At 36.5% G+C, this 17,083-nt stretch overlaps 1 protein-coding gene across 1 annotated transcript in view; it reads left to right on the top strand.

Moving 5' to 3' along the window:
* The first annotated feature begins 1,655 nt into the window (after positions 1–1,655).
* The window catches only part of MUC2 (mucin 2, oligomeric mucus/gel-forming), a 61,096-nt gene continuing 45,668 nt past the window's right edge, over positions 1,656–17,083 (top strand). Inside the window, exons 1-20 of the mRNA XM_056492405.1 lie at positions 1,656–1,739; positions 3,330–3,594; positions 6,016–6,130; positions 6,272–6,362; positions 6,746–6,855; positions 7,059–7,275; positions 7,720–7,845; positions 8,532–8,649; positions 8,968–9,106; positions 9,612–9,722; positions 10,724–10,793; positions 11,221–11,358; positions 11,895–12,059; positions 12,622–12,716; positions 13,620–13,746; positions 14,403–14,658; positions 15,551–15,603; positions 15,867–15,976; positions 16,298–16,449; positions 16,894–17,032. Of these exons, the coding sequence (XP_056348380.1) occupies positions 1,670–1,739; positions 3,330–3,594; positions 6,016–6,130; positions 6,272–6,362; positions 6,746–6,855; positions 7,059–7,275; positions 7,720–7,845; positions 8,532–8,649; positions 8,968–9,106; positions 9,612–9,722; positions 10,724–10,793; positions 11,221–11,358; positions 11,895–12,059; positions 12,622–12,716; positions 13,620–13,746; positions 14,403–14,658; positions 15,551–15,603; positions 15,867–15,976; positions 16,298–16,449; positions 16,894–17,032 (2,667 nt within the window). The 5' untranslated portion in view covers positions 1,656–1,669. The remainder of the gene's footprint in view (positions 1,740–3,329; positions 3,595–6,015; positions 6,131–6,271; positions 6,363–6,745; positions 6,856–7,058; positions 7,276–7,719; positions 7,846–8,531; positions 8,650–8,967; positions 9,107–9,611; positions 9,723–10,723; positions 10,794–11,220; positions 11,359–11,894; positions 12,060–12,621; positions 12,717–13,619; positions 13,747–14,402; positions 14,659–15,550; positions 15,604–15,866; positions 15,977–16,297; positions 16,450–16,893; positions 17,033–17,083) is intronic.

Here is a 17,083-nt window from a genome sequence, read left to right as displayed (position 1 = left end):
TTATTTTTATTTTCCAAGAGGGAAAATAAAGTTATGTTCTTCCAGCGGCAGATTCATGAGGGAGAAAAGGGCTACTGCTTAATTTCAGTCAGGATTGTTCAGTGATAACACTATGTAAGGGTAAGAGAAGTGCAAATTTGTATTCTCAAATAGAGAAAGAAGAAAATCTGAAACCTTTTGAGATGTATTGTGGGAAAACAGGGAGATGTTCAGATAGAGTCTAGGCTATAGTTGGGATAAAATTCTTAAATAGAAAAATAGCAGCTAAAGAATATGCTTTTATAAGAGGATATTTCTAGTTGACTTGAGCAGTTAAAAGGCCTAAGTAAAAAGTTTCCTTGATGTTTTCAAAAATATAAAAATTCTACTTTTAATATGATCAATGAAAGTAAGAAATACTTTAAACAATCAAGAGTATTACAGATTTCTGGTCACTGCATTGAAATTTTTTTTGATGAGGAAATACAGAGGCTGGCCTGGGAGCTTTAAGATGTAAAACCCTGTTAGTGCTATGAAGCAGACATGTTACAAGATGTCTTGAAGGAAGTGTGCTTTAACTCAAGGAGCCTGCATTTTGTCCTCTGAAGAGACTTGCAGAAAGACTTTCTTAAAGGAACTTTTCAGCACAAAATAATGTGCATGTGGAAATTTTCTATTTCTGAAGCAGCATTCTGAACTTGCTTCTGATTCTGTTTTCTGCTTTCTGTCTTCTTCTCCCAAGGACCCTCCCATCTTTCTTGGCACAAAGCAAAGCTGACCTTATAGCTTTTGTAGGATCTGATGTGGGACAGCAGAGTGCAAATTCATCATTTATGTAGGAAGTAAGCCAGAATGAGCAAGAATGTCTTGGGAGATTAAGGACAGTAATGTTTTCTTGTTTTCCCTTCTTTTTTTATGTTTTCCCTAAAACTTAATATTATATGAGCATCTCTAAAACTTTGAGAGACATTTTGTTGCACCATGATAAGATTGGAAAGAGCTTCTCTTCTACTGTAAATTCCTTGAACTTTCTGTATCACCCAGTCTCAATTATGTTTTGGGCAAAATGGGTAGTATGGGAAGAATTTTGGTTTAGACATTCCCAAGAGCTTTAAAAATGAAAGAAATCTAATAATTGACTGTAAAATAATTTTACAACACTTGATGCACCATTTTATTCATAAAGATTACTGTTAATTACGAAGAGCTTCACAAGCATCACTTAATTTTTACAGAAATCATTCTATGTGATGAAAAATGAAAAACTCTTTGATTTTGAAGCTTTTATTTTAAGGTGTCATCTTAAAATTTTTTCAAGGGTTTCTTTCTTGAACCACCCCAAAATTCATTATTTGTTATGGGAGTTGCTGAAGGTTAAACTTGGCGTGAGCATTTGAAGGATTTAAAAGCACAGCATCCTGTAGATGAAATAGAGCAATAAAAAATTACATGATTACTGAATCAATATTCTATCGTTTCCTGTATGCTGAATTCCTTCATTTATGAAGGAAAAAAAAAAAAAGATTGTCTGTTTACTTCTTATCTTCTGCAAATAATACACCTGTTTTTGCACCCCTCCTCTTGCCTCCTCCCTTTGAATCTCCTCCCCTGTGATAGAATCAATTGCCCCAGTGGGTATTATAAAAAGCCGAGTTTCCACTGGAGCTGCCGTTCACCCACCTTAGCCACCATGGGGCTAAGAGCGGCCAGCCTCTTACTCCTCTGGCTGGCTCTTTCCTCTGCTCATGAAATAAAAAAAGGTAAGGTCTAGAGATGAAATGGTAGCAGGCTGCCTCCTGGAAAAGAGGGAGAGAGTTAAAATATCACTGCAGAGCTAGAATGAGGCAGTTCATTTAAATAATGCTCTAGAGTTTTAGGATTAGTTTTTAAATTGCTTAAGCTTTCAAATACTGAGGCTGCATTGCTTGGACAAAATTGGTAGATACTACTTTCTTTGGAGAGATTAGTGCCTATATCTACTGCATTGATGTCTAGTTTGATGTGCTTGGAAAATATTTTCAATGGTGCTTTTCTTTCCATGCATTGAGTCTTTACTAAGTATGGCAACAATTTGGCAGAAAGGAACTTTGAGGAGGTTCATTGTTAAAGCAATGTAGGGAGTGGGTGATGGTGTCTTCTGTTACTTTGGAACAACATAAATTTTTCTTTAAAAATTAATGTAATAACATTGAAAAAAACTAATTTTGTCATTAAGGACGTTTTCAACCCTTTTGCAAAAGCTCTAACTTACTGAATTTGCTATCGAATTTGAAGTGATGAAATGGAGCACTAGTACTGAAAACTGCCTTTTAGAGGAATAGGTGATGAATTCTATCCAGTGACCAGGTTTGGGTTATTGAGCTTGGTCTGCTGTGTCCTGAATTCAGCAATGGGAGGAAAGATTTACCTTGCATTTAGTCTTCCAGCTGTGAGCTCTGGAAGGATCTGTGTGCAGCCTTCCTTCTGGGGAGGGAAGGGTTCCAGCTTGGCTGCTGGATGCATCTGTTATGATTCATACCATCAAAGTACAGTAACCTAGAGGTTTTCTTAGCAGTTTTGCTTTCTCATGTTAAATGCTGCAAGAAAATCTTGTGAAGATGAGAGATATGTCAAGATTTCCAAGGATGCTCAGCTTCTATGATTCGCCCCTAATCTATAGTATCTGGAGATTTATCAGATACTGTGTTAATTTGTATTATTTGTTGGTATAGATGGCAGGGAAAGGAACAAATCATCTTCAAATTTTGCTATTTCAAAAACTTATTTTTTCCCTCCTATCATGACTATTTTCTGACCTATCTTCTGGAAAATTTCTGCCTCACAGTAATAGAAATCACTACTGCTTTTAGGAAAAGAAATAATTCCCTGAAATCTCCTATTGCACAAAAGCCCTTTCATAACCTTTAAATTATTTGCCTTCCAGACTAGCTAGTACTTTCTTGGTTTCCTACCTGTTTTGTTTCTAGTACATGTTGTACTGAGGAAGAAGATAGTTCTTGGAAAGATTTATTATTGATAAAAATATTACTGTGATTCAGAAAAAAATAATATGCTTGGCACAGAAGTCAAGTTAAGTTTCCCCACACCATGCAGGTAAGTTCCTTCACCTCAGTGAGAATTATAGGATATACCCTGGTCTCAGAATTAATATTAATATTAATATCTTATTCTCCTTTAGAGATTTTCATTTTTCTGCTGACCCGGCAGATACTTGATACTTGAAATCAATGGAATCACTGTGCACATAATTGCAAGTGATCCCTACTCTAAAAAGAAACATTTACCTTTTTTCACTCTAGATCATTTCTTGTGCATCTTTTCATCTCTATTTCTTTTTCATCACTTAACAGGAAGGACAAGAAACCATGGCCACTATGTCTGCAGCACTTGGGGAAACAACCACTTCAAAACTTTTGATGGAGACGTCTACCAATTCCCTGGCGTTTGCGAGTATAATTTTGTTTCCGACTGCCGAGATGCTTACAAGGAATTCTCTGTCCACATCCAGCGTGCTCTCAACAGCAATGGCCATCCTGAGATCCAGTATATTCTGATGAAAATCAAGGATATAGCCATCTACCTCAAACCAAACCTGGTTGTGGTGGATGGGCGACTGTAAGTTCCTTTGCTATAATAGTGTTCAGAGAAATGTGCTGGGAGCATAAAAGCAGGGTTGATTCTTTGCACAACTATCTGTGTACCATTACAGAAACTGCTGCAAAGCATTTCCACAGACTAACAAAAAACCAAAAAAGCCTTTTGAAATTCAGCATTAAAATTGCTTTGGGGAGGGGCATTAGTATTAATTGTCATTTCTACACTGGCACAGGGGATTATTTAAATACAAGGTTTGAGTGAATTGTTCTTCTAGTTATGCAGAAAACAGTGCAGCTCATGAGCCAGATTTTTCACTTGCATAAAATGACATAGCTCCATTTGTTTAATGGCATCATCTTGAGTTTACCTTAGCAGATGGTCTAGGAAATCCTTGGAAAGGAAATGCATTTCTCTGGGGTCTTTTCCTCTTATTTTCTGATACAAGAGAGGTAGTTTTTTCTGATCATCATAAATAATTCTTTAAGATCTGATGGTCATTCCTCAAGGGAGTTTAACAGACATAACACAGGTCAAAATTTTCACTAATTTATCTGTGGCAATATGTATTTTTTCAGATTAAGCAGTGCTGTTTTTCTCTTCCTATAACATCATTACACAAGAAACTTATCTGACACCATTACTGATGCTAAGTAGTGTCTTAACCTAGTCTTTCCTATCATTAGCTTATCCTTGTAGTGTGTGCATTTATATTCTGAAACAAGTGAAGCAACTCATGAATTAATTAGTATGTTTTAGCACAATTAAAAAAAAAAAAAAAGAACTTTTAAATTGTCATTGGAGAACTCGGTTTTTCCCAGAATTCAGCTTTTGCTCTGAAGTTTGAAAACCACTGCAATGAAAATATGTTCAAAGATTGAAAGTAAACATTCAGTTTTTTAAAGATGATGCTACAATGCATAACAAAATGACAGAAAGTTACAAAAAATGCATTCTTGCCTCAAATTGAAAAAGCTCTTTATTGTGTACTCTTAAACAAAAGAACTCAATGAAAAGCAAGTTAGAAGTCCTTTTAAAACTGTTTCTCTTAAACTGAGCTGTTTTTCTTTTAGATAGATTTTATTGTCATAAAACAACAGATCCCCGCCGAACAGGTTTTTGCTGTTTGGAGAACTTATTTTCATGTAGAACCTAATTTTCCATATTGATTCTGAAATGATAAATTATCAATTGTCATATAAAATAGCATTTCATAGTGCTGAAGTGAAAACTGTAAATTAGGAAAGTGTATGGATTACCTTCAGGTACCTGATCCACTGATTGACTGAATGTTCTACTATTAGAAAAAGAAAAAAATATTCCATGCTGTGATAGCTAAAAGATGAAAAGTTGTCCAGCATTTTATGCTCCCCCTCAAGAAACATAATCTCTCAAGACTTCTTTTTGATGAACAATGCAGTCAAAAGCAGAAATAATGATCTCTGAGTTTGCATCTAGATGTGTAAGTCATTTGGGCATGTTAAAAAATGCCAGAGGTAAACAGCTGTAAAAATCCCAGTGACAGAAATTCAAGAGATAAAGCTCTCCCAGTCAAGAGACTAGTTAGATGTGCATACACATGCATGAATCCTGATGGATAGCAATGACATTGATAAATCTGTAGAAAATTAACCAGTTATTTTGAATGGATTCCAGTTTACATTACTTCTGTTTGAACAGACTCTAGTTGTCTAGACTATATAGGATGAGACTGCCTAGCACACTCCTTTTATTGCTGAATGAAATTCAGCAGTTCAGTTTACTTGTGTAAGACAGACACAAATTGTGATCACACAAAAATATCTGTGCTTAGCCCTCTGCAAAACGTCTTCTTGTCACCATTAATGAGCTCAGTCCTGTCCACTTAAAACTAAGTAACTAACTACTGAAAGAGCTACTAAATTCCTTTTAACATGCTCCTTTATTCTCAAAATTTTGTTGGCAGTCCCTGTAACTGCCTGTGCCTTCTGAACTCTCTCTTAAGGAGACAGTTCCTTGCAATGGAACATTAATTCTCTCTGAAATGGCTGTGAGATATTTTGGTAAAGAAATACTGTAAATTAGCTTGTAGCTCCTTTCATTGATGTAAACTATTAGCGAGTGTTTGAATATCCTCTGTTAATACCACAATGATGATGTTTTTTTCTTTAATTAATTTGAAGACATCTGGCATTTTGGTTTTTCTTAAGTTAAAGAGTCCAAAGTGTTGGGTAGGCTTTTCCTCTGAAACTGCTTTGCATTTTAAATGAGTTTTTGCAATGAGTTATTGTCCCAAGTGTCAGAGAGAGAAGACTGTGCTTCATTAAAACAAGGCATCCTGTGCAATTAGGATGAGGTAGTCAGACTAGTTTCTCTGTTCCTTGGGGCATTTGGCTTATTACAGACATTCATGTCAGCCCTTATGTTACATAACTAATGCAAAGTCTGTGATTTTATTTCTAGTGTGAAGACACCTTACTACTCCTCTGGTGTCTTCATTGAGGCCAGTGAAATTTACACCAAGATTTATGCCAAATTAGGCATGGTTCTGATGTGGAACCAGAAGGATGCCCTGATGGTATGTATGATCAAAGTATTTTTAATTGGTATTTCCTGGGTTTCCTGGAATATTTCTCTATCTCAGTAGGGGGAAAAAAAAAAAAAAGGGAAAAAAAAAGGTAAATATTTTATGTTTTTCCTTTTTCTTTTCATTATTTAGGTGGAGCTGGACAACAAATTTAATAACCATACCTGTGGTCTCTGTGGGGATTACAATGGAATTCAAATCTACAATGAGTTCATCAAAGGAGGTGAGTCATCGATGCTGTCACTGAAGATAGGCTGACAAGCTTTGTGCATAGGAACATCACAGGAGAGCAGATTTCACTTTAGAGGTTTCTGTGATTGCCCCAGCCTAAACATGAAGTTCCAATGCTGCATTCCTGGTCTGAATTTATTCTATTCCAGATTAATCTTTTTGTTCTTTACTAGCTTTCTTTTCCTGTTTCCCCTTTATATTTTTAAGCACAGTTAGACATCATTCAGAGCCAGTACCTGTGTCTAACATGCATATTTGATACCATAATAACTGTTTCCCTTGATCAGTAGAGTTCCAGGAATCAGATGCTCCTTCTTGTCAATTTTTGGGGCTCAGAAAGTTTTCTTTCTGTTTTTTTTTTTTTTTTTCTCATAGATACAAGCTACAACTCAATTACATTCGGAAACATGCAGAAGATCAGCAAACCCACTGCCAAATGTGAAGATCCAGATGAAACCCAGGCTCTTCCAAGCTGTAATGAGCATGTAAGTATTTCTTGTGGTGAATTTCACTTACATGGGCACGTGGAGATATCCATGTGCAACAGGGAGTTAATTGCAAGGAGCTAGGATAAATGGTTACTTTTTCCTAGCTGTTCAAAAGACAAGAGATTTTTTTGCAAAATAAGGAATGTCAAGAAGCTCAGATGCTTGCAAATCTCTTAAACATTATTCCTCTTTCTCCTCAGCGTGATGAGTGTCACAGGTTGCTGACTTCCCCTGCATTTGCTGATTGTCGGCTCCGGCTTAATTTGGAAATGTACATCCAAGCCTGCATGCAGGACAAGTGTGCCTGTAATGGGAAGACAGACTCCTTCTGCCTCTGCAGCACCATCTCTGAGTATTCCCGCCAGTGTTCGCACGCAGGCGGCCGCCCGAGAGAATGGAGGACAGAGAACTTCTGCCGTAAGCAGTGACACAAATTTTACAAAGATCCAAATGCTTCATGCATGTAGCACCAAAAGATTTAAATTCACTACTTCTTCACAAAGCTGTTGGCATGTATTATAAATTTCATACCAGTAGTGCTAAAAATACTATGTTCTCCCTGTTTTCTTCTTCTATTACTTTTGCTATTAAGAAATATTTTTCAGCAAATTCTGTTCCCATTTTAAAAAAACTGAGATTTGATGCTGCAGGAGATGGGAATAATTTGATATCTTTGAAACCAAAAGAAGTAAATATAAAACCCAGGTGAAGCAGTTCAGAATTAGATGAACATGCTTTGACATGTGGAGTCAGGCTTCAGACACCACCGACTTGAAGGGAATAGGGTGTATGATCTGTGGTTTCTCTTGAATGATGGACTTAGCACTCAAATAACTCCTGGTGTCTTTCTTATTCTTTCAGCCAAGAGCTGTCCTGCTACCATGGTCTACAGAGAAAGCAGCTCACCCTGCATGGATACTTGCTCACACTTGGACATCAGCAGCCTTTGTGAGGAGCACTACATGGATGGCTGTTTCTGCCCTGAAGGCAAGTGTTATTCTAGCTGTTGCATTTGGGACAAAAGCAAGAGGCCTGTCTAAGCAAGTTATACTAAAATACTACATGTAGTCAAATTATGTCTTTGAAACTAGTAGAGCTACTCATTATTTTGCCCTCTAGAGGAACATAACTGTAAAATTTTCTAAGGAGGTAATAATTGATTAATTAATCAATTATTTTATAGTTCAAACATATTAAGGCAGTGGCAGGTAATAAACCTGCTTTTTAATTCTCAATAAGTGGGCTTTTGATACTACATAGTGAATCATGCTTTTTAGGTTGAATAGTTCTGTAACAATGGACATCATTTGCCCAGAGAGTGGCAGTGAAACAAGACTGAGTGAAATTCTCAGGCTTGCTGTCAATCTTGGGAAAGAAGATTACAGTGATAGTCTTCACAGCCAAAAAGACTAAAAATCTAAACATGTGACATTCTGAGACTATTCTTATATGCTTGTAATAGCCTTTTAATATGTGCATAGTTATATAAATGAACAGACTTGGATTTTCAAAGCTGAATAAAAGTGCTTTCCATGCATCTTATGTTATAAAAAATAGAGACAATATTCTTCACAGTTTAGATAAACTCAGCCTGTGTGGCAAATTAGAGTTTTTTCTTTGTGGAAATTGGTTATTTGAAAAAGAGCTGGAATAGTTAATGTTGTGTTTTACAGGAACTGTGTATGATGATATCAGTGAAAAAGGCTGCATCCCTGTTAGCCAGTGCCACTGCAAACTTGGTGGAAAGACCTATGCACCTGGAGAAAGGATTTCCAAAGAATGTGAAGAATGGTAAGGATCCTGGTTGTTGTACACCTTTCTTTGAGTGATTGTAAATGGGTCTGCATTTTTCAAATTTCTCGGCCATAGTAGATGTCTTTAAAACACTCTGAATTTAATGTTTATGTTGCACATCTATATTTTCTGAAATTTCTGAAAATTTTTCTTGATATGGCATGTGTCAAAGGGAAAATCTCAAGGAAATGGTCAAGGATAACGTTTTAAAACAGCTAGGGATATTTTGCTGGTTGCCAGATATACAGATACTTTCAGTGCTCTCAGCTCCTGTAATAACTACAAGCATTTTTTGTATTATTTGTCTGTTTACAGCACCTGTAATTCAGGCAGATGGACCTGCAAAGATCTAGACTGTCCAGGCACATGCTCAGTGGAAGGAGGCTCCCATATTTCCACCTTTGATGGGAAGAAATACACCTTCCATGGAGACTGCTACTATGTGTTGGCCAAGGTACTGTGTACTGTGGGTCTGTTCTCTTGTAGAGTAAAACAGTATCTGTGGGCTGATGTGTATCAGTTGGGAGTTATTGTTCTATTCCACTTCTATAGAGTGAGGGAAGCAGAAATGCTGGAAGTTGAAAATTCAGGATTTAGCTGTAAAAGCCCTAAGGAGAAGCTGGGGAGTTATTGCACTTGGTGATAAACTTAGTGAGAGAGAAGACTGCCTATACTGTCATTATCCAGTGGAGTCCTTTGTATATAAGAAATCAAAAACTCTCAGGATTAGAAGTTCTTGACCTCTTCTGTAATAGTTATTTCTGAGTGTCAAAGTCAGGTGGAGAAAAGAGGGAGGCAGCTGTTTCATTCATCCCTAAAATACCTGGTGTCCATCTTTCTAGAGAATGAGGAAAATCTTGTTGAGCTAGGAAGGTTACTGTAATTTAGTCTTTGTTGTGGAAATAATTTAATGAGATTTTTTATTTGACTAATGGATGTTTCTTTTCCTATGATTGTAGGGTACTGGAAATGAGAATTATGCTCTCCTGGCAGAGCTGGCTCCCTGTGGCTCCACAGACAAACAGACCTGCTTGAAGACTGTTGTGCTGTTAGCAGATAACAAAAAGAATGTAAGTGGTGTTCTGTGGATTTTACTAGATATGTTGAAAATTAACATATTTCCCTTAATGTCGGGGAATACCTTTTTCTTCTGGAGTCATTACTGTGGATAGATAAGGAACCTTAGACAGGCTGACAAACAGCTCAGATTTTTGCCTTGAGAATTCAAAATAGACTTAAACTTAAGAAAAGATAAGGCTCAAAACAACTGATATTTTCCCCTCTTCTTTACTCTGCTCTGTGTGATATGATTATTCTCACAGGATTCTAGATGTCCAGAAGCAGGAGTGCCATTCTTCTCCCCCCCCACAGAATTTTTCTTAATTCATATATAATTTTATAGATCTAATTGAGTCTTTTTCAGAAGAATGTCTGCATGGTGGTACAATCCAACCTTCTCAAATATTCACTTTAGTATTCTCTTTGTTTATGACAATGTATAGACTATGTCTATATATAATTTACGTACATACACACACACATGATTTTCCTCACATATTTTTGGGCTTCCATGTTCTTGCCAGCATTACTAGAACATAAGAAAACCAAATAAAAACCCAATAATTTTATGTTTCTATTGTATAGAGTAGCATTTTTTGAGGAAGTTTAATAAACGGCTTTCTTACCATGTCAGAATCATATTAACCATCACATAGAAGCTGTAGCACATGCTTTAATAAGGAATAAGAACTTGCTACAGATCCTGAAGACCTAATATTTTCTTCTACTTGCTGAAACCAAAGTGCCCAATATAAATGAGTTTTTAGTTTCATTATTGCTATGAATTTTTGCAGGCAAATGTAAGAGAAACATGGAATAGCAAGATAAAACCTTACGCATACCCTATAGGGCTGCTGCCATGTTCAATTTTCAGACAGATTTTTTCCTTTAAAAAATCTGGAGTTCTAGACAGAGCCTAAATGTGTAAAATGTCCTTCCTGTTATTTTTCTTTGTGTTAGTTCATTTTCCTCAGTCCCTGGAAGCTCATTGATTCCATTTGCCATTACACAGGTGGTGGTTTTCAGATCAGATGGCAGCGTGCTCCTGAATGACATGACAGTGAATGTGCCTCATGTGTCAGGTAAGGGACACAGCCTTGTATGTCAAGTGTCACACACCTGATTTCTCTTACAGAGGTGTATTTTTATTGAGGCAAAAGTGGAAGAGAGGTATTTAGCACTTTCCAAACCTGGCTACATGGTGTGGGCATGCCATTTGGTTCTGATCTCAGAGACCAATCTTTCTAAGTAATCAATTTGTTAATCAACTTGTAATCAAGTAATCAATTTGTAAATTTTTGAGGACCGGCATCATATCTAGTTGGCCAGTGATCTTTAAAGGAAAAAAAAAAAAATTTGATCCTGGTCTCAGAGATTTAATGCTGGGTGATACCTGATAATCTATGTATATAGATTATACATAAGAATATATATATATATAAAAGAAGTGTTTCTTTTGGCAGCCTGTGTGTGTATGTTTACTACAACAGTTCGTGTTTTGTTTTTCAGCCAGCTTCTCAGTATTCAAGCCATCTTCCAACTACTTTGTTATACAAACTTCTTTTGGGCTTCAGATGCAGATCCAGCTGTTTCGAGTCATGCAGCTGTATGTGACTGTGGATCAATCAGTTAAAGGAAAACTTCAAGGCAAGTGTCTGCACAAATGGGAAGGAAAACCATGCTGTTCCACTGAATAGTCATGTATTCTTTATATGAGGGATAACTCATGCTACTTGTTAATTCAAGGGGAGAAAACAGAAAGAAAATTATCTCAAGCAAACTAGAAATGTGTTTTTATTTTTTGATATTGAAATGACCTATCACTCTGGTGGCAGTACATAGGTATTTCTTAGAATATTCCTTACTTTTATATTAAGTTTAATTTTTAACTATCCACAAAACCAGGTTTTTGGTATATTTTGTGATTTCAATATCATGAGAAGGCATAAAAAATATGGGTTAGAGTAGTAATCTCTTGAAGCACAAATATCTTCGTGATTACTATTCTAGAAATTGAAGATTCAAAGCAGGGCTTCTAAAACTTCAGTATTTACAGTATGCATTAAATTGATGTGGGATAATCAGATGTTTCTAATGTTTGTGATCAGCTGTCCCTTTCCTTTGACCTTTCAGTATGAGAAAAAGTAATGCTTATGTGAAGTTTTTACTTTGTTCTCAAATAGGTCTTTGTGGAAACTTCAATGGAGTGGAAGGTGATGACTTTAGAACAACCAGCGGGCTGATTGAGGCTACAGGATCTGCCTTTGCTAACACATGGAAAGCTCAGTCCACCTGCTCAGACCAGGTAGAAAAGCTGGAAGACCCCTGCAGTCTCAGCATTGAAAGTGGTAAGTATATTAATAAGCCAAATAGTTGGCTTCTGCCAGGGTGAGCAGTGTCTGCTGTGCGTTACTGCTACAGGCATGTAAGAGTTGTAGTCGGGCATTGAAGATTTTTTACAGGACTGTAAAATTAATAATTAATATCTGCAAGTATGTATACATACATACTTCATCAAACTGAAGTGAAAATTTAAGGGGTGACTGTAAAAGAATCCTAAGGTAGAAGAATGGAAACAGCAGGCATTAATTTGCATTATCTGCAAAGACAGCTTGTATCTCCTAGCATTATCTATCATTAGCTTTATGGTCCCCAAATGGAAAAAGCTGTCACAATTCGTGTGCAGAAGTTGCAAAAGTATGGTGCAATTTTTGATTTTATGATTGCATATCTCTGAATTGAGGATTAGAAATGCATGTATGGTGGTTGCAAGTAGTTTCTCTGCTCCCTAAAATGCACACAGTTCTCTCATTTGTATTGCTGCACTGCATTTATGTATCAGCATAACTAGGCATGGCACAGGGAAGATAAGGAAATGTGATTAATTTCTTTTTTTCTTTTTTTTTGCAGCAAATTATGCTGAACATTGGTGTTCTTTGCTGAGAAACCCGAAGGGTCCTTTTGCAAGATGTCACTCAGCCATTGATCCTTCAGAATACTATAAGGTATTGTAATTTTGCACTCTTTTTGTACTGCATTATTTCAGATGGTTAACTGTAATTTATCATTGTTTGAACACTGGAGACATCAGTGAGTAGCTTGTCCATAAGAGATGCTGAAGTTTTTGCATTGACTGATTCAAGCAGCACAGCATCCAAAGTATCTCATCTGATGAGATCCTTATGGGCTGCTGCTGAATAAAAATGTACATTTTTTCTTTTGCTTTCTTATGTTTTGTGTTTCATGTACATTTTTATTGGCTTGGATATTTGGACTGAAAAGAAGATTCAAGAGTTGCATGTGTATTTTCACAGTTTAGGCCTGCCCTTAAAGATTAGTTCCTATAAAATGAGAGGGAAAATTCCAACCGTATATTGGTTGGAATGTAACACCAAATCATTTTCATGCCAGATTCTCCATTCACCAGTGCTCATCTCTGTTGAGCAGTAAGTGAGACTTACCTGAGGAAAAGGAATTCCAAAATCATTACTTATACTTGGAAGTTAGTGTGAGCTCAAATGTCGTAAAGGACTTCATAGACCTGGATAATACTTTGCCTTTATTATTCTAGCTTTTGTGGATCTCTGCATTTCTAATTAGTAACTGAGAACGAATGGTATCAATATCCTTTAAAAAAGGTGTTCTTAAGGAGATTGACTGCTTTTTAAAGGTTCAAGAGGCTTGGCTTAGATTAGAATAAGCATCATTTATATTTTCATTGTGTTTGAAATGAAGCAGCACTTTAACTCTCTGGTCTTTGTCCGTTCCTTCTTGTTCTCTGGTCATGGGAATTAATACAAACAACATCAGGAAAAGCAGACAGGACATTTTGTAGCAATCAAGCTGCAATTTCCCATTGATTTCCTGGGGACTTATTGACCCTTTTTTTTCCTTTTTTTTTTTTCCAGAAATGTAAATATGACACCTGCCTCTGTGAAGACAATGAAGAATGTTTGTGTGCTGCCCTGTCCTCTTACTCAAGAGCCTGTGCTTTCAAAGGGATCATACTGGGAAACTGGAGAAATAGTGTCTGCAGTAAGTAGTGGCACAGTAATCCCTGTGAAATAATTAACCATGAGAAATAAAAGCAGGTTGTCTCTGAATTTGGTTGTCGGTGATCTCACTGTTAAGGGATTTGGAGTATCTTAGAAATGTCTAATGGACCTAAAAGAGACAATGCTGAAAATGTTTACTAATCCATGCTATATTCTTCATGTGTAATTTGAATTTTTTATACTTAAAAGTAGAAACCAGTGTTTTTAACTTTCATCTTCTTTCCCCCAATCTAGTTAATATAATTCCATTTACTAATGGAAACCCAGCCATCAGGGCTTTTAGCATGCATTTATTTATCAATGTCTATGTTTCTGATCATGCTTGCTTTTCATCAACAGTTCAGTATGTTTGAGACTAGGAGTTTATTATATTGTGCTCTGTATCTGGTTATCAGTGTGTGAAACAAACAGGGGTATGAAAGTAGAAACTATTAGTAGCAGTTAAAAATAAGTCTTCAACTGGTAAAGTTAGGTTAGTGTTACTTGTGACTTCTGATATTTTTGTACTTTAATAAGATCTAAGGGAATGTTTTTATCACGACATAAGGCACAGCCAAGGAAACCAGAATGGAAATGTCATAGCCAAATTGTCCATCCTGCATCCCTTTTATATCCGTTTGGCTTTTTTCCCTCCAGGCAGCGAAGCATCTTCTTGCTCAGGAAATCAAGTCTTCCTTTACAATCTTACAATGTGCCAGCAAACCTGTCGTTCCCTTGCTGATGGTGAAAAGTATTGCTTGCAACGCTTTGCTCCTGTGGATGGCTGTGGCTGCCCATCCAATACATACCTGGATAACCAGGATAACTGTGTGCCCATCTCCCAGTGCCCATGTTATTACAAGGGCTCATACCTGGAACCTGGGGAATATTTCACAAAAGATGGAGAACGCTGGTATGTTTTATTTTGGCTTCTTTTTTGTGGGGAAAATTCCCTTTAAAAATTGCTTGTAAGGTGCTTAGGTTTTTGGTACTTTAATGAGTAGTTGTAATGCATTTCACAACATCTTCATGCTGAGCAAAGCATTATCCTGTTGCAATGCAATTTACCGATAATTGAGAAGTGCAGCTTGCTTCGGAGGTGTGAGTACTGGCCTTCCCAGATAAATGGTATTCTGAAGGTGCAGTGTTAATAAGGCTTTGTTAAGCCAAAGGGTGAAAGGAAGATAAAAGGCCAGCTATATGTTATGTTTGCTTTTCTAGCAGACATGGATTGCTTGTGTTTTCCACTGGAGGAAGGTCCTCTATCCTTGATATGTATTTACTTTAGCATAAGCTTTTGAAAACAACATTAATGATTCTGTTATATTTTGCCATGATCTCTGGCAATGGTTTGCTGCCTGAGTCATCAGTGCAAACTGTGAAATGTCTTCTTTCATCCAGCAGAAGAAGCATATAGGTCAACAGATTTGCAGCATATAAATTGAATAGGCATGAAAATACACTGCATATCTAAATGGAGGCTTTGATTTAAATTATCACTTTTATCTGTGTCATTATTATCTAATTCCTGAGTTGTCATAAAACATAGCACTAAAGATTAATAGAATAGCTGTCATTCCTTATAACCTTTCTGTGCATTAGGCCTAAAATCTTGCTACACTTTTTTTCCAACAAAAAAGATCATGAGTGTGATTCAATAGAATTGACCTTGAAATTTCAGTAGAAATTATGCAGGACATCTTTAATAAATTCTCTCAAATCTATATAAACAAATCCTTAGACTTAAATTGAAGATATTGAGCTTGCTTTTTTTTTTTTAATTTCTACTTACTTCACTTTTCTAGTGTTTGCCGAAATGCTAAGATCCAGTGCACTTCAGTGAAAATAAAAATGAGAAGTAAGTGACATTCTATAAACTAAACTAGAATAAAACCCATAACCAACCTCCCAAAGCTACTTTCCTTTTGAATTTTCCATTTGTTTTGCATGGTTTTTTTCTCTTTATGTAAAACAGTAACACGTTTTTGCTTTGTTCTCTCTTCACTGAGCCTATTTTTTTCATCATGGTAGACTGAGATTTCTGTCTCAGAAACTACCACCTTTAACTCACATTTCTTTTGCCTTTTCTTTATTCATCTAAACCAACAATGTACCTTTCAGGTGAAGAAACATGTTCTTCCAACAAGACATACTTTGACTGCAGTGCATCCTCAAAGTGGAGTTCACAAACACCTCTACAGCTTAGCTGTCATACTCCTCAAACTGATCATGTATGTATTCAACTTTTCTTTCTGTCTTGCTTTCTTTATTCTGTATTCATTGCATGACATGGTGCTACACAGCAAATACAGTTGTAACTAACAGATTTTTTCTCTTTGGTTTAATGAACCCTTTCCCCCCCCGCCCCCCATGATATTAATCTGTTGCCATTTTCATGATGATTCTACTTATGATTTCCTCCTCCTCTTTCTCTTTAATCAATATTAGACTATGTGGTTGTAAATGCAGTTTTTAACGAGTGCTTGTGGATGAAGTAGAATTAAGATTCAGTGCTTTGTCATAAGGTAACCATTTCTCCTTATATTCCTTAGTTCCAGGCAGAATGTGTCTCAGGCTGTGTGTGTCCTGAAGGTCTATTTGATGATGGCAGAGGGGGCTGTGTTGAGCAAAAAGATTGCCCATGCATTCATAACAATGAGTTGTATTCTTCTGGACACAAGATAAAAGTGGACTGCAACACTTGGTGAGTTATAAGTAAATATTCTCTTCTAGAATATATTCTATGCAGTATGTTCATATCATATCTAGGCTTATGTACTACAGTAGCTGCAAAAGCTGGAAGTATCATCCTTAATTTTCGGGAATACTTTCTGCTAACTCAGAAAATACAGATTCTGCTGAAAGTATGGGGGTAGTAGTTACCTCTGTAAGGCATTCAGCATGCATCTCTTGTTGGGAAAATTCACTCATTTTTAATAATGAAATGCTATCAGATTTAAAGATTGTAGCTCAACAGAGTAAAAAGTCATATTATAGGCTTAAAAACAGGTTAAACAATTGAAGGTGAGGCTTGGATATTTTGCACATTATCACATTATATCAGGCAGCTGCTTGGTTTGTTCTGCAGTTTTTCAAACCACATACTGTTGGTGAGATCTGAAAATTCAACTTCTCTGCTCTCTTCTAGCACCTGCCAGAAAGGGCTTTGGAAATGCACTGATGACGTGTGCTATGGGACTTGCACAATATATGGAAGTGGCCATTATAACACTTTTGATGGAAAATTCTATGACTTTGATGGGAGCTGTGAATATGTGGCTGCTCAGGTAATGCACATCAGGAGGGCTGAAAAGGAATTTGATTGCCTTGAAAATCTA

Source organism: Oenanthe melanoleuca, chromosome 5, assembly GCF_029582105.1.
Source record: "Oenanthe melanoleuca isolate GR-GAL-2019-014 chromosome 5, OMel1.0, whole genome shotgun sequence".
NCBI lineage: Eukaryota > Metazoa > Chordata > Aves > Passeriformes > Muscicapidae > Oenanthe > Oenanthe melanoleuca.
This window is presented reverse-complemented; position numbering and strand designations above follow the sequence as displayed.